Raw genomic sequence first — 17867 nt, 5'->3', positions numbered from 1 at the left:
AATTGGTAGCGATCGATCGATCATCCAACATATATATGCAATTTCTCCGAAACCTGATTTCATTTATATACTTACGAACGAAATTTTGCCGGATGTGAAAACTAGTTTCGTATAGTATTGGTACGTCTAAATTCAATTAATGTGTAGTATGTTCGTAGCAATAGTATGGCTAATTAAATAGGTAAACTAAATAGTGGAGCAGAGATATGTATACACACACAATATCTTTTTAGATTAATTAGCTAAAGGAAAAGGAAGAAATGATGATGGCGCGAGGCTGCAGTGGATTGATGGATGGATGGGGATTCATTTGTTTGGTGAGTAGTGGTCGGGTGGGTCCCAATTTTTGCGTGCCCTCTGTAACGTGGGCCCCACAGTGTTTAGCTCTCAGGCCTGAGGGAGGAGGGATCGATCGAGTAGACAAAGAAAGCAAAGCTAGCTAGGTCAGTCGCTGTTCTCTTACGTCTCCTCCTTCCTCCCTCCCTTCGGCCGCCCTAGCTTCGCCATCCACATTCTTCTTGCTTCTTGCTCCTCTCTCTCTCTCTCTCTCTCTCTAGCTTCCTGCTGCATCTTCCTCATCCATCTCTTTCATCCTCCCAGTCGTCCCAGGCTGCTTAATTACATATATCTAGATATATATATTATTCTTGTTAATTTCGATCCATCAGTGTGCAATATATATATATATAGTTTTACCTCTAATATTTAGCTTCTTAATTTCTCCTCATTTTTCTGCCTGTGCTACTGCATACATGCGTTAATTCATGGTCGCCATGGATCGCATGGAGATCCGTTTCTTTACTACTCCACTTGTTTTCTCTAGCTACTAGTTTTCTCTTCTTCTTTTCATCAAACAATCAATCAATCATATCCCGTTCTATCTTCACACATCAACCCCGTTCCCTGTTCTCCGTTCTCTCTCAGCTGCAGCTAGCTACCTCTCCTCCTCTCTTCCGATCTCTCATCAGGATCGGATCGAGGAGGGAGGAGGAAGACCAACGATCGATCGAGCCATCCATGATTTACTAGTCAATCAACAACTTTATATATCATGCAGCTGATGCATCCACACATCTAGGTATTGTGTAGCTAGGTTTCTGATGCTACTCTTAGTTCATGAGCTTATATATATATATATTTTACGTGCTACTTTTTTGCAGATCATATGTGTAGAATTGTAGATCGACGACATACTTTGATTTATTCATACTTCTTTAATTAATTATATTTGTTGTTTTTTAAGATCCCTCAAACTTTTGCTGATGATGTCTCATGTTGTTGTACATGCTTCTGTAACATTCTTCTTGGGATCTGAACCTGCAGATAACGAGCTAGATAGCTAGCTAGGGATCGAGAAGGAGAGAGAATATATACATACTGCATATATATATGCACATTGATCGAGCAACTAATCCAGACAGGGATCGACAAGAGAACAAAAGTTCATTCATGTCTCCTAGCTAGCTACTCTTATCTGCTACCTATCGAGATTCATCTTTGGATTTCTACAAGGATTTTGATCACATCATACACTGATTTTAACCCAACCAACCACGACTGATCAAACCAAGGTATATATACATCTTATCTTCCCTTGATTGATTTCTTGACCTTGTGTTATTGTGTGTATCTTATTCGATCTAATCCTCCTTGCATTCAAGCATGTATAAACCTAGATATATATGTAGTTATCGTCGTGTTTAATTCCAGATTTTCAGTAGAATCCTATGTGTGATACACATTTGACAAAAATACACAACTATAATACTCCCTCTGTTTCATAATGTAAATCATTCTAGCATTGCCCACATGCATATAGATGTTAATGAATCTAGACGTCTATATGCATGTGGGTAATGCTAGAATGATTTACATTATGAAACGGAGGAAGTAGATCGTTATTTTTTGCCCATCCGACCTTGTGTTTTTTTATCAGAAAAGAAAGAGTAGCTAGACAAACTATATATATGCACAAATTATATGTACGAAATATGACAACTAAGATAGTCGCATATGTTCATATCATTTAAATAAATATATATTCCACTCAGATTTGTCATTATTATTATAGTCATCATTTTCCAGCTTTGATTGTCTTTTAACTAGAAATTTAATTTGTAGTTTTCTACATAAAATTTCTTACGAAAATCTGTATGAAAAATAACGATCTATTATATATTTAACTTTTTAGCAAATAAAGTAATTAACCGCTGTGTATTGCATTTCTAATTCAGATAACTTCAGGGATGCATATATGGCCGGTATGCATTGTTAATTAACTACTAGTAACTACTTACATGCAGTATAATAGCATAAGCTAATTAACTCCAGTAAATTATACATAGTGTACGTTTTATATGTCAATTATTTTTCAAAACCGATCCGCTGGTTTGTCTTTCTATATATAGGAAAACGTTTGCATATTTCTACATATTATTATGCAAAAGGCTGATCAGTATGCATATAACACAAAAATATAGCAATTGACTGCACATCTCTGAATTAGCTAGGATACTAATTACTGTGATAAACATGGACGTGGTAGCACAATCATAAGTTCCCAAGCACGCGCAAAATGTACATGTACATGTGTACATAGGATCGAAGAGAGAAATTAACAAATAAGGTGTTTATATATACACTCATCGATCAATTAATCAGCAGATAGCTAGATCTCACCCATTCAAATTAAATTAAGCACAAAAGATCGAGATGGCTGGCTATAGCTGCAACATGATATCATCTCTGTATGTAATCAATAAGAGTACAATTAATCGAGCTTAAAAATATGTACACGCAGGCAAGACATACTATACACAGATCGAGATGTACACACATACAGTACAGTTTGATCTATCTAGCTATACATGCAGTAGTAGTAGCTAGATAGTGTGACAAATTAAGGTTGCATTGGTAGCTAGGGACATACAGCATGCTGCATGCATGATGAGGACTTTTTCACTCACTATGGTATGAGCTAGTGAGAGGAGAGAGGCCGGCCGGGGAACATTCCACAAAGAGCAATGAGTGAGCATGCACCACATGCAGGCTGCAGGCAGCATATATATATTCATTCATTCATTTTGTTAGCTAGTAATGCATTATGCGTGCGTCACTCCAAATCATCATCGATCGTGCTCACTCTCCCTCTCCTGCTTGCTAGCTAGCTGTTGCTTCCCTTCGACTGCATGCATTCCTATATACCACTACTGCACTTTTCATTCGATCTATCTAATCCATTATCACATGCATTCATGCGTCTCCAGCCGGCCAGCCAGCCCCAGCCAGGTGTTCAGCTGGATTAAAAAAAAATCATGTATACAGTAATTAATTAATTGCTCGACTACGTACGTACGTACATCACTGTAAGTATTCGTAGTTTATAACAATATTGACATGCATGCATGACTGTGATTTCAGGCAAGCAGAGGCAGGCTCTCAAATATATAGATAGATAGATTAAGTTGTCAATTAATATATTAGCCGGCCGATCGATCGATCGAAATGGATGGATCTAGTATGAGCAGCAGCAGCACGCAGCAGCAGGCGCAGGTTCCTCCTGGATTTCGTTTCCACCCGACGGACGAAGAGCTGGTGGATTACTACCTTCGGAAGAAGGTGGCCGCAAGAAGGATTGATCTCAATGTCATCAAGGACGTCGATCTCTACAAGATTGAGCCATGGGATCTGCAAGGTCAGTACTCAGTACAGTACGTACATGCATGCATATGATAGATCTGTACAGTATTCGTGTGCTAATTAAGACAGCAATAATTTACTGGGAGTATATATGTATACCAACCATGCATGCAGAGCGTTGCCGGATCAATGGCGGGTCGGCGGCGGAGGAGCAGAACGAATGGTACTTCTTCAGCCACAAGGACAAGAAGTACCCGACGGGGACGAGGACCAACCGTGCGACGGCGGCCGGGTTCTGGAAGGCGACGGGGCGAGACAAGCCCATCTACGCCACCAAGCAGCACAGCCTCCTCGTGGGCATGAGGAAGACGCTCGTCTACTACCGCGGCCGCGCCCCCAACGGCCACAAGTCCGACTGGATCATGCACGAGTACCGCCTCGAGACCACTGAGACGGCCCCGCCGCAGGTAGGAGTATATATCTATCTATCTATCTATCTTCTTCTTAATTTCCAGTTCATCCATCTGCATGCATATATATGCTAGCTTCAGAGAAACGTCACATACTCCAATTAATGCAATTAATTCATTCAAGGTTATAAATTAAAGAATGGATATGATGCATGCAGGAAGAAGGGTGGGTGGTATGCCGGGTGTTCAAGAAGAGATTACCCACAACAAGAAGAGATTCAGACCATGACGCACCTTGCGGCAGCTGGTACGTTGATGAAGATGCACCGGGCGCCTTCATGTCTCCGATGATGATCACCAGATCATCAATATTGCGCCCACACCAACACCACGCCGGCATCACGCTGCAAGAGCAACACCTCCACACCACTTACAAGCACAGAGACCTCACTACTAAGATTCAGCAGCTCCAAGTCCCTGCGGCAGGCCATCATCTCCTCAACACCATGCCCCATGACCTGGAGAGTTCTACTTCCTCCTTCCATTCTCTTTTGGTCTCACCAGATCACCACCAAATCAACATGCACCATGCTCAGGCTGATCCCTTCTTCGACGACATGCATGCAGTCGATCAAGCCACTACCACTGACTGGAGAGTTCTTGACAAGTTTGTTGCCTCTCAGCTTAGCAATGATGCTACAAACAAGCCTGCGGATCATTATACTGATGAAGGAGACATTCTTCAGGTCAGTGACAAGCAGCAAGAGGTGGCAGCCGCCGATTATGCGTCCACATCAACGTCAAGCAGCCAAATTGATCCATGGAAGTGATCGATCCATGCATGATCGATGCCCTGCGCGCATTTAATCAAGATATATTATATCTTATAGATAAAATTATCTCAATAATGATTATGATCGTATCGTATCAATTGGACAGATCGATACAAGTGGTTTGAGCTACATATTAATGCCGTGTAAATAAGACTACTCTAGCTAGTACGACGTGTGGTGTTTGTGTGCTGCTTATATATATATTGACCTTCGTACGTGTGTTTCTATATGAAATAAGGTCATGGAGGACAAATTAAAAGCTTCATGAATATAATCGTGGTTTGTAATAGATAAACCTCTTCTGCTATGTGATTGTAAACTTCTGGTGTTTCAACATATGTAACAAGTACGCCAATATGCACAAACATTATATAGATACTCTCGTTAATTATACATTATGGATTTTATTTATATATTTCTACACGATGTGCTTTTGGCACAATATATATTTTGCTTCAAGCAGTGCGGAGTCAAAGAAGATTAGATAGCATGAAATTCTTAAATTATCGTACGTGGTTTGGAATTACATAAGGAGAGACTAACATAGTAATATGTAATAAACAAGAAGATAAAAAAACAAGCATCTCACCCGTACGTACCAGTATTGAATATCACGTCATTTGCATTGCGCACTACCAAAAATATCAATTTTCTAATGCACGAGACCAGTACATATATCGTCCTAGCAAATTTTCAGCACACTTCACCATGCATGCACATATTCTACAAACATGTTTCTTAAACCCTTGTACATTTCTTACATTTTTTTTCCAAATTAAAATGTCGGAGAAAATAGAGAAGTGTGTAGCTACAGTTATTAATTAAAACATGCATAGTCCAAGGGATGAACCTGATGTCTTTCTATTTATGCATGCATGTGTTCATTTCGTAACAATCAGTTCAAGAAATGCTAATTCACGGCAAGTACTAAGGATTCCTATTTACTGCTATTATGATTTTAATGCAACAGAAAACAAGCTGTTGCAACAATTACCTGTTATTGCTATGGTAGCGACTCTCATAACAATAGGCAGTTTTATTACCTAGATTTTAATTATTATGTATAGACCAATGATCTCAAGCAACTAGACCAGCTGCTAGCAAATGTATGATGCCAAAAACATGCAGATAAGGCTGAAACGCAACAGGGCATCATAGATTCATTTAGTTATAGAGTGGTACATGCCCATCACAAGTTTGTCTAGAAGACGATCGACTTAGTTCAAACTGCGAATACAGTCAATTAGAAGATATATATTGAAGAAAGGACGCATGCATATGCATGGAAGAACTCCTGAAGATCATAAATAGAGCAGTTCAATTAAATCATATTGAATGCTAAAGAGAAGAAAAACTGAACAGGCCATATACAAATACTCGTTGCATGTGGATCAGTAGAAGAAATTTAACAAAGTATATGTATGGTTAATAGAACTTCAGTAGAAGATTAATTGTCCATGATCACTCGTATGCATACAGCTTAACAGAGTGCTAAGAAGTTTGAAAAATCATCTGTATAACTAGCTAGCCATATCACTCTGGTACTTCCTGGAGAGCATAGATGTAGTTCTTTCAGGAGTCATAAACCATTTACACAGGGAACTAATGAATCTAAGAGCAAAATATCATCCAAGTTGTCTGTTTATATGTTTTTGAACTGTCAGACAAATAAGTTTGCGTCTCCAAAACACAGAGAACGAAATGACAACTATGTAAGCCTACGGAAATTAGGATAATGACGCAAAAACAAAGGCGGAACAGTAATGGAACTCACCTACCAGAGAGTATGTTGGTGATTATGTCCAAAGGATGATGTGAAGCAACTCAGCAAGTAGGCAGATGACAGCATTAGAGACAGAAAGCTAGAGATGAGATAGCGACCCCCGGCAATGTGGTGGTACCTTGGAAGCTGATGGTTCCCAACCGTTGCTTTTCAAGAGATGAAGATTGTCAAACATGCATAAGAGGTAGGAAGAAAGACATGCATGCATGCCTCCCACCAACTTAGCTTCTGGCTTATATAGTGCAAGAACCCCACACTCCAGCACAAGCCATGCAGCCCGGACGCACAGCCCTCTTGCATGCATCACACATCTCACTACTTCTCAGTTGTCTATGTGTGTGTCGTATCATGAAGTATACGGACCACCATGTCAGCGGCTGCAGCTTCTGTCTTTCTGAGAATGAAAGGAGGAAATGCAGTATAAATGATATAATTATTTGCGCGTGTATGAGGTTAAAAAGGTGTGGAAAAGGCAAAGGTGTTGGGAACCAGGTAGGCATGAGAGGATGAGATGAGGGGGAGAGGAAGGAGGGAATAATTAAGTTATAGAGAGAGAGAAGGGAGGGGGTGATGTTTGTTTGTAGAGGAAGATAAAATGATGCCTGCGTGAAAGCCCTCATGTGAGAACCCATCATGCAACCCCTCTACCACCCTTAATTACTCTCCTCTGTTTCACACTTAAAGAATATATATGTATAGCCTGCTACATATACCAGCTGAACAATGATGCATTTAGATGCATGCATCACATATAATTAATTAACATTCCAGGACTGCACAAGAGATTTAGAGAACATATATATGCAATGGAGGGGAAAAAGCTCCTCATACTTACTTCATTGTTGTGCTCATTCCAAGCTGGAGGAGTATGTATTGTGGAATCATGGATGCAGACCCACCATTTCCAAATATAACAAGATCAATCTATTTTATTCTTCCTGTCTCGGCAATTAATCGAATCATTGTACTCAAAACGTACGCAACCCACCACTTTCATGGTATTGTTCACTTCCATGAGAAAATGCTAGAAAAATTGCTTTGGTAAATCTGCAGAACAAAAAAAGAGATATATATTTAAAAACTGCTTTAAGGAATCATAGAAAGTGCACGACTCAATATAAGTCCACAAGAAGGAAAAGAGCTGACAATTTGAAAAAAAATCAACTCAATCTATCCATACTTTACCTGGGGTCAGGGGTACGCAGTAGGCACGAAGCCAGGAGCCCTACAAGTAAATCCTCTTCAAATGCCATTGGTTCAGGTTAGTCTCAACCCTAACCTCCAAACCTAGTGCTATGATTGGGCTTATGAGCATTTGTACCCCAAACCTGACCAAGCTTAATAAAGAAACCACGGAATGCAAGCATATACTTGATTATCTAATTTTTCAGACATACATATAATACCTAGGTACTGTATAATGACATATATGAACATGCTCAACAAGAAAAACTAGGTTTTTTTTAATGAAAGATTGAACAATTTTACAGTTGCCGTGGTTTCTAAGGCTTTCATCATGCTAAAATACCACATGCTGGTGAATGGTGAGTCAGGTTCCTGGCTGAACAATCAGAGAAGAACAAGCCGAAATACTATGTGAAGGAACAGTTCTAACTTGGATGCCTGCTGCTTGGATCGGGAACACTGATTCTACTGTCTGCAATGACAGAAAATGCAACAATAATTGCCGTGAGTATCTTGCCTGGAGTTACTATGGCATGCATGCTTAAGCTGACTCCACCTACACACCCAGCAGCAATATATACTCATGAACTGAGTCGAGCATAGACCCAGCCACACATGAAGACCACTGCCTAGATACAACACAAGCAGGCCACAGTGAACAATAATGGGACTAGCTCTGAAGCAAGCAAGCATGCATATGGATTGGGGGCCAACCAACAAGGGGACAATGCTTCTTCCCTCAGTGATTGCTGTTTACTCCACCAGGGACCAAACACAGAAAAGGCAAGGCTCAAGGACCCAAACAAGAAAAGGCTACGTTGAGTTACTTTTAAGCGTGAGGACAGGTGTTTGTCCTCCTAAGTACCTCTCAAGGATTTGCTACTCACTTTATTGGCTCATGCAGGCTGCTAAACTTATCCAATTTGCCAAATAATATATTAGTTGCCTTGCACTAGAGTTAACACAGTTAACCTTTCAATAAAGAACGATAGAGAATGAGCAAGCAGCTGTTTCAGAACCTGATGTGGTAAAAATATTGAACAGGTAGAAACCATAAAGATGTAGAGTTGCACAGTATCTTAAGCTAGAAGAATATATCTCCATTCAGTTCAGCAGCAACAACATGAAAAACGAACAGTGGAAAGTAATTGAAGCAGTGAAAATAATGAATTGGAAAAATGATTTAACTGATGAAAATAACCTTTATTTTCATATAGAGGATTCATTATGTTCTTGTGCACGCCTTAGACATTGAGAATGCTTCAAATATTAACAAATTTAAGAGAATTAAAGGGCTATGGCGAATCAGATGTTGAACACTATGATTAATTCCTGTTATTATATTTTTCTCATTTGTTAGTTTCCGTTGATGATATTGTGATATTTTTTATTACTTCTTGACTTTGTGTTTGGCAAGCTGCCGCAGCATTTAAACCAAATGAAAGAAAAAAACAAAATGGACATATTTGTTTAACAGCACAATTGAGTACTATTAGCTTAAGTGCACAGCAAGTCTTCTGCCTTCATGAGCTGTTCCATACGGCACCTGCTGATTTCTGACAGTAAATATTATGCATTTCCTGATGCCCTCAGAAAGTCAAGCACTCATAGTTGCTTGACTTTTTGAGAACATTTTCAGTGAACTGCCAAAGTTACCTAGGCATACCTTGGTGACTGGTAGTAACTGATAACTGTTAAACTTTACAATGGTAAAAATTGCTACTCATCAAAAAGTGGTAAAAAGCTGCATTGTTAATAACAAATCTGTTCTTTTTGTCGTGGAAAAAAAGAAGACATTGATCAGATCCTGCAGAAGCAACAAGCCCGAAATGATGCAGAAAAACAGCACACAAGGTTTTTGCAGCAAACATATGAGTATTAGTAAACAAATATTGCTGTTCCATACTGCAATTACCTGAGGAATGGAAAAGCAGATGAAAGTCCGTCAAAGAGAGGATGATGATGGTGTTGTCTTGCACGGGGAGATGAGCATGTCCAACTTGTTGAGCTGAACTGACTTAAACATCACGTCCATAATATCAGGCTTAAGCATCACGCAATGCAATGACATTGCACTGGAGCCCGGTTGCCTTCTGCTCTTGGGCCCCAATATAATGGACTGCCATCACCAAATAGGCCCAATGCCCATCAACCAACCAATCTAGGTGAATATGACCAATGCTTAGCAAGCATAAAAAGCCAGTAGCTCGTTGGCAAGCAATTGCACAACAAACTCAACAGAAAGAAAAAAACAGCATCCACCCTGTTACATTCCTCTGCTTCGTGCAAAAACGGATCGCAAACAAAACGAACAATTCCAACAACACTTGTGTATCCTAGAGAGGAACGTACATCGACATTGCTCAGATACATGCACCAACCAACAAGTCAGAGTTTTTCAATCTGTTTATCAACCTTATTGCATTTTGGTAAAAAAAAAGACACAACTAACCCGAGCTCTTTATGGGTGCTTGTGTGGATGAGTTAGTCAGTACTTCTTCCGCACCGAGTGCCAGATGAGCTTTATCTGGTACCACAAAGGAGATATCCCATGAACTCCCCTTGACAACCGTGAATCAAAGATGTTGAATTCACGGCATCGTAAGGAGTCCAGAAGGACCTGGGCTGGTACCCCTGGGAGGAGTACAGGGATTGCTTCCGCTGGCACAGAAGAGGCCAGCTCCCGCGCCTTCTGCAGGTGAGCATCAGCAACAGATGCAACCTTGAAAACTGCATCTGGGAGCTCATCTCCCATCCTGACCTCTGATCGGCCACCTTCCCGTGTAAGCAGACCGCACTCCTCAGCTATACTTGCTGGGATATACGGTATCCTCCCTTGCTTACTCACATGGTGAGGCAAAGCCTTGAGTAGCAGTAGCAGCCCACTAGCTTTGCCTATGTGTGAGGCGGCATGATCAGCGATAGTGGACTGTATCCCACCAGCTTGCAACGTCATGTAAAGGATGGTAGATTGGGTGTCCTCTGCATACCTCTCCAATTCAGAAATTGTCTCAGGAATGGCATAATCATCCCGGTTTGCATCGTTTATCCTTGCCTCCACAGACCTCTTGAGCCAATGCTTGCTAATCTTGTGCTCGGACACAACAGAAGAGAGCACCTGGGCAACAGGGTGCTCAACCAGCTTGTTTGCAAAGACCTTGTCGACTACATCTTTCCACCAGAGGAGGCGCATAAGGCCAGTCTTAGGGTCCGAGACAACATCCATGGCCTTTGCCGTCTCAATGTTGAAGGCTCGGAAGGCGAATGCAGCCTTGCGCATAGCTGGAGGTAGGTGGAGAAGGCAGAGATAGTGGTGATAATCATAGTTGCGAACTTGCTGCACACAGTACGAGAGGGCGGTTCGCAGGTTACCACCCGCTGCAGCTGTACTACCCATGAACTCTGTTTGAGATGTGAAAGAGGAGGTCCTGCAATGGAGATGAAAGCAGACATTTAGGTACATTCCAATAGTTTTTTTAACCGAAATCACTTATTACAATTCCCTACTATGCATAAGTAATGTAAATGATAAATACTAGAGAAATAATAGATAGAACGTACACTTGGTGAGACTACAAGCAAAGAAAAAAAATGTACAAAAAAACCATGGTCTCCCTTTGTGCATTGCATGAATTCCAGATTAGAACAAGCATCTTTTGTAGAAGAACAAGTGCAGGTGAAGTGTTGGTATGATACTTGTAGCACAAATAGAGAAAAGCAGGAGACACAGAACAAATAGTAGCTATAGAATGTGCATCCATTATGCTATGAATTTATCCCTTCCCCATTATTTGGGATATCACTATTTTTGTTTTCATTTGCCACGTCATAAAATCACTGGAATTGTATTTTTTTTGTTCTCTCTTCATCCTACTCAATTGTTGCGGAGAGAAGTATGTAGCAGGGGAGTAGATGAATAGAAGAAAAGTAGCGATGGTTGTGATATATAGGAAATATAGAAGGAATCATTAGATAGGTGAGAAAGATGGTGCCGTAATGTGAGCGAGAGAGTTGTGGCTGGCTGCTATGGCAATTAGCAGCAACTAGCAAGGGCTGAATCTAAGAAAATTAGTACTCCCTCCAGTAGCCTTGTTATTGTGCGGTGCAGAAAGTAACAGATGAACAAGGGGTTGAAGCCATAGCCATAGAATAGATAGATTAAGAGGGAGGAGGGGAATTCGTACTCAGTAGTTTCCGGGCTTTATGAGTGAAGGAGGTTGTTGCCGGACCGGACTTGAGTAGGAGGAGGCGCAGGCGGTCATGGAGATGGAGATGGAGGTAGGGAGGCGGCGGCGGCGGATCGGAGTCGGAGGGAGAAGCCAGAAGGCGGCGGCGGCGGGGGAGATCGATGTTGGGATCCCATCGGAAATCGGATGGGATCAGACAGACTGGGCCGTTCGTTCGTTCGTTGTTGCCACGTGCCACGGCCCGGCCCATGAAGATACCACGACGTGGCAGGAAACCCATGGTTGGGCGGGTTATCCTCTTGCTCTTGCCTGCCATTGCGCGCCATCCAGGTTATCCCCCCCTGTGCTGTGCGTCGTCGTCGGCGCCGGCGATGCCCCTCCTTCTACTGCGTGCCGGCGCCGGCGCCAAGCCACAACTCTCCTTCTCCGTGCCTCCGCCTCCTGGGGATGTCCGAATAAGCAGCAGACCACCCACCACGGCCACGCGCTGCTCCTCTTCCTCTTCCCCAAAGCTCTCCTCCGCCACCGTCCAATTCCGCTCCGACTCCGACCCATGGAACCAACCCACTGTTGATGACGACGGCGACTTCGACTTGAAGGGGAGGAAGGCCATCCCCGGCATCCACGTCCCGCGCCAACGCTACATCGCCGTCTCCAAGCCCGCCCTCCTCGACGCTCTCCTCTCCCTCTTCCCATCCCAACCTCCCACTCCCTCTCCCACCTCTGCTGCGGCTGCTGACTTCAAGCGCTTTGCAAGGTTCGTTGCTCATCTTCTCCGCTCCTCACTTCAAGTCCAATTCAATTCAATTCAATGATACATGCATGGCAGATGCCTGGACGCCCTCCTCCACGCAGAGCACAAGGAGATGCTCGAGGAAATGCGAACCTATTACATGCTCACCCACAACCATCACCAACACACCGCTGCCGCTGATGACGATGACGATGACCAACCCGTGCTCAACGGCAACGCCAACACCACTGCTGGTTTTTTTGGCATTACAGACAACGGAACCTTGCTTCTTACCAGAAGCTTGGGTCTCAGAACACTCCTGGGATTGTCACCAGACCCTGATTCACACAACAGGTAACAATTAATCGGATCCTCTTCACTTCCACTTACTAGTACTATATACTGTGCCTATGCTGATAACTCAACTCAACACGCCCTTGTTTCCAGAATTGCTTTTGCAACTCATTTCCAGCGCTCCTTCATGAACCTTCTGCGCAATGCTCAATTTGAAGAGCTCTCTGCGCAAGACCTGCTCTTGACATACGCCCTAAACACCGATTACCTCTTGACTTTGCCCATTTATGTCGATTGGAAAAAGGCAGCTGAGTCCAATGCTATCATATTCAGGTAACCCCTCTTGTTTCCTTTTTGCAACCTGATAGCCTATCTACACATGTAACTCACCATGGTACGAATGAATATATAACCCTTTTTCTTCACAGGCGTGGGTATGCAACGGAGAGGCAGAAGGGCCTACTGTTGGTTGAAAAGCTTGATTACCTACAGTCTAAACTCTTGCAAAATATCTTCTTTGGCTTCTCCAAGCCCTTGAGGAAGCTGGGGAAATGGCTCAATGAGGTCAGTTAATCTTTCCATCCTAATGTGTTATGCTAATTTCTTGCTCATCATATAAAAGAAATTATTTCTTATACTGCGCTGTCCTGGTAGTGTTAACAATTCAACCTGCCCCAGTTTCCACTCACGACCAGTACTGTAGTAACCAATGAATGGTTTGGACCAACAGATAGTAGCATCAATCTTAGATCGTGCACAAATGAAGTTAGAATTCAACCTAATCTTTTCATAATTCCTGAGACATATACTCGCAAATGGTTCTAACTGTTTTATTCTTGGGATCTGTGTTCCTAAATACAGAGGCAAAGTTATTGTGCAGAAGACATCATTATCTTTAGTTGTTACGTGAACAGTCTGAAACATACATCAGTGTACATCACTGTAGCCCCTGTACTATTTTAGATAATTGTAAAATAATTATGAAAGAAAAGATAATTCCAAAATTAGCTGGCCAGGCTATTAACAAAATTCAAGTTAGGATCGCATATAAATTAATTTTTAAGACAATTTGACTATTGCAGTTCTCAACTTCTCATCCTGTCTATGTGTAGGCATTGTGTTATAAATTGGCACTCATGTTGTACTCCTTTTTTCAACTCTTTTAAGTATGGTTGATTGCTAGACCCATTACTACTAGTTTGATGTTGCGTGCATGTAACAATTTTTAGCTAATTGTATGTGATTATTTAGTTCATGGCAGGCATTGAAAAGATCAACAGGGAATGAGGGATTTCAGATCTGGATTGAAAAACTTAAGGTCTGGCTTAAAGAGCAAACCTATGCGGAGAATTCGCTTTCGTTGATTGAGAACTCTTCATGGGATAAACTTAGATCTGATCAATTACCGGATGCTGATCTTCCTATTTGGATTGCTGCTCAAAGGGCAGTCTCTCGTTACGAAGGAATCCTGTCACCAGTTGGTCCTCGTGGCAGACTTCTAAGAAGATTGCTTGCTTGGACTGGTTTAATCCCTTCTCTGCCAGAAGCAACAATAAAGTCAGATATCGATACAAAAGATCTTGAAGGCTATGTGAGGTTAGACCCTTGTTTAACCTTATTGGATTTATTAGCAAGCCATCAATAAGCACCATTGTTCAACTTTGTTTCTTGGTTCTTTCTTTTGGGAAAATAACTATTGAGATATGTTTAACATTAGTAAGTGATGCTCTTTAGATTTACTGAATAAGGCGCTGGTTGTAGGCCAAATTTTCTGCCAAGAATAACACTTGCAAATATATGGGCGCCAGCAAGCAGAGAATCTTGTAACAACAATCTCTGGGAGATAACAAAAGCTTCTTTTGGTGTTTTATTTGGGAAGTCTACTCTTCAGGTATCTACAATGTTTGAGTTGTAGAAACATGTTTCTTACTAATAGCTAATTAATTTTGGTGCCTACATATATTTATAAAATATTCATTATGTTAAATGATAAAAATGTTTAGACTGTTGGGATATTGACTGAATGATTGATTGACCATGTACTCGAACCCAACATCAAAATCACAAAACCAAGCAGGTGTACTGCTATACAACATATATAGACTTGTGTTACACCTTGGGTAATGATTTGAAAGTAAAGGAAGCAATTCAAATGTGTATAGAATACACAGCCTTTGGACTAAACATTAGTATCACTATTATGGTGAGAAAATTGACAATATTGAAATGGTTTCTGTTATTATCCTTTACAATTCTATATTATATAGGATGCCAGAAAAGTACAAATATTTTTCTTTAAAGAAGCTAGCTTGCAAAGGAAATGCTAAATTCTGGCTTGTTCTTCGTCAGGAACCAGCATTCCAAGAACTGATCCTACTTTATACTGATGAGGCTGATCAAAGCAAAGAGAGAGAAAAATCAGACATGATGCCATTGCAACTGAAAATTTTTGAAAGGATCCCCATCCCTGATCTGCCAGTAAGTGTGCTGAGTATCTTACACCTATTGAAAAAGTATAGTGTCTCACATTTTGTTTGTGCTATTCAGATTACTATCATCTACTATTTTTTCCGCCTGGCACTATCATCTTACCATTTACAAGCCTTGATTATCTATGATGTCTACTAAAATGGAAAAAAATGATTAAATAAACTCCAACGCAGATCTATCATCCTACAAAATCGAGCATATCGAAACCATAATGACTACTAGACTAAACTTTTGTTGCAGGTGGTTTTTCCTCACAAGAAGTTGTCCTTCCGCATCCTAGATACAGTAATTCTTGTCATTTTATCCCTCCCCATGAAAACAGATCTTACCATTTCGTCTGTTTATACAGTTATTCCGTTTGCTATTCTTATTCCCCCGTTTTCTGCACCTATAGTTATGTTTTTCTTCCCTAATACAGGTAAGGTTGGATATTGCTACCGTAATAGGTTTGTTGGCTTATGTCGTGAACTACAAATTTGAGAGTTTAGCCTCATCTCCGTAAGTATGTAAATTTATACATCAGTAGATTTGAGGGGACTACTTTTTATTCTAACAAAACATATGATATTGTTTTCTTTCTCCAATGGTGATGCAGATCGGCTTTTCTTCTTGATATAGTTGCCTTTACTGCACTAGCAATACTTGTGTTCCGTGTGGCGCTGGGTTACAAACAAACTAGGGATAGATACCAGGTAAATCATTACTTTTTCATATGTTTACATGATTACTTAAATTCGTCGATATATTATTTTTTTTCGCTAGACAAATTCATTAAGATTTTGAGAAATTTAGTGCAATTTTACAACAAACATGGTTGTTTGTGATGGTACTTAGCTTTGGTGGCCTCCTAACAGGCACCAGAGAGGAATTCATCGATATATTAGCATATGCATGCATAACAAATTGTGAAAATTGTACGATATAGTAGTTCACATAGTGTGATGGATATATTTGGTATTAACTCCTTACCTGAAAAAAAAAATAAGTGTGTACTGCCGTAAGGTTTTGAAGTCAGTTGAATATTTTTCTTGTCCAGCTTCTGGTCAATAAAACGCTCTATGAGAAGACATTAGCAAGTGGATTTGGTTCAGTTTATTTTCTCCTTGACGCTTCTGAGCAACAACAGGTGAGATTCAGTTAACAGAGAAAAGCATGGGGTTTTTTTTTTTTGTGCATATGATCAGCTTTTTCAGAAAGGGTTCTCCCTTAATGAGTGTTTTGTTCAGTATAAAGAAGCGCTTTTGGCATATGGTATGTTACTGTGCAGGAAAAAGTATCAGGTATGGCATGTTTGCTTTCAATACAGTATAGGAGGCTAGGACCTACATGACATGTCACTAATCGCTTTTCCTAGCTAACCCCATGCAGGTGTCATCTCGTGTAAGCATCAGAGATACATGTGAGCAGTTTATGTACGAGAAATTTAAGGCGAAGGTATGGATGAGCATCTAGAATTGTTTGGTTGGTTATCATGAAAATTGTGAAGTGAGTCATTCTCTGTTATCCCTGTAGATCGAAATGCCTATTGACAAAGCTATGGAGACACTATTGCGTCTGGGGCTGGTGATTGAGCTGCCAACTGACGGCGGCTCCCGTGTAATCGCACTTCCATGTTCAGACGCATACGAGATCCTGAAAAGCCGCTGGGACAGCTTGTTGGAACACAAGACGGAACAAGGTAAGGCATATATATGTTGATCATCTGTGTGGTACTTGAGCAGATATTGTTATATCTCGATATTGTTACGAGGGAGTATGTGCGCCTGTGTTCAACATTCGATCAATTATTGTAAAGCACACGAGTTAAGAATTTTAGTCATTTCATTTTACCTAATATGGTGGTAAGTTGCCTTGCCTAAACTTTTGTTTTGTGGTGTTTTTCAGGCTGATGAAGAAGACTGTATTATTGAGATGGACGGACGTTGTCTGTATTCATCTGTGAGAACTGTTCAGTGGAGAAGTTGAAGGAAGAGGTTCCACAGCCTTGAGGTTGTATATGCATACAAGACTCTTGTAGCAGCAAATTAGTAGTACGTAGGTGTTGAAGAAGAAGAATATATGAAATGAAAATGTGAGATGTTGCCCATGAAATGGATGATTTGAATCAGCAGGATGTGTGAAGAACGGGCCAAACGTATATACCATACGGCCATTGGCATCTAGCCAAGCTAGTGATTTGAGATGAGAATGAGATGGTGGTGCACTTGTGTAAATGATATATTTTGCTACTACATTTATTATAGCGAAAATAATGGTATAAACGAAAATTTGTCCATGCAAAATGGGAAAAAAGAAGAGGTATAGATGGAATGA

At 40.9% G+C, this 17867-nt stretch overlaps 3 protein-coding genes and 1 long non-coding RNA gene across 4 annotated transcripts; 2 read left to right on the top strand and 2 right to left on the bottom strand.

Moving 5' to 3' along the window:
• Positions 1-499: 499 nt before the first annotated feature.
• LOC127776150 (NAC domain-containing protein 105-like) lies at positions 500-6648 on the top strand. Its single transcript, XM_052302499.1, has 5 exons — positions 500-1078; positions 1324-1571; positions 3421-3694; positions 3814-4106; positions 4268-6648. The coding sequence occupies exons 3-5, from the start codon at positions 3505-3507 to the stop codon at positions 4877-4879; spliced, it is 1095 nt and encodes a 364-aa protein (XP_052158459.1). The 5' UTR covers positions 500-1078; positions 1324-1571; positions 3421-3504; the 3' UTR covers positions 4880-6648.
• LOC127776152 (uncharacterized) lies at positions 2895-4479 on the bottom strand. Its single transcript, XR_008018107.1, has 3 exons — positions 4344-4479; positions 3803-4163; positions 2895-3665 (listed from the first exon to the last, which is right to left on the bottom strand). It is a non-coding gene; the product is annotated as an uncharacterized LOC127776152 (long non-coding RNA).
• Positions 6649-10094: 3446 nt separating the features above from the next.
• On the bottom strand, positions 10095-12182 carry LOC127776151 (uncharacterized). Its single transcript, XM_052302500.1, has 2 exons — positions 12035-12182; positions 10095-11278 (listed from the first exon to the last, which is right to left on the bottom strand). Exon 2 carries the CDS (start codon positions 11245-11247, stop codon positions 10339-10341), a length of 909 nt encoding a protein of 302 aa, XP_052158460.1. The 5' UTR covers positions 11248-11278; positions 12035-12182; the 3' UTR covers positions 10095-10338.
• Positions 12111-17609, top strand: LOC127776149 (uncharacterized). Its single transcript, XM_052302498.1, is given in 16 exon segments — positions 12111-12280; positions 12282-12794; positions 12867-13124; positions 13218-13397; positions 13493-13628; positions 14326-14660; positions 14826-14955; positions 15414-15542; positions 15795-15839; positions 15973-16052; positions 16150-16246; positions 16591-16680; positions 16781-16834; positions 16923-16988; positions 17067-17232; positions 17439-17609. Coding segments are annotated over 16 exon segments (2454 nt in total). The 3' UTR covers positions 17444-17609.
• The last annotated feature ends 258 nt before the right edge of the window (positions 17610-17867 follow it).

The sequence above is a fragment of the Oryza glaberrima genome, chromosome 6, assembly GCF_000147395.1.
Source record: "Oryza glaberrima chromosome 6, OglaRS2, whole genome shotgun sequence".
Taxonomy (NCBI): Eukaryota; Viridiplantae; Streptophyta; class Magnoliopsida; order Poales; family Poaceae; genus Oryza; species Oryza glaberrima.
This window is presented reverse-complemented; position numbering and strand designations above follow the sequence as displayed.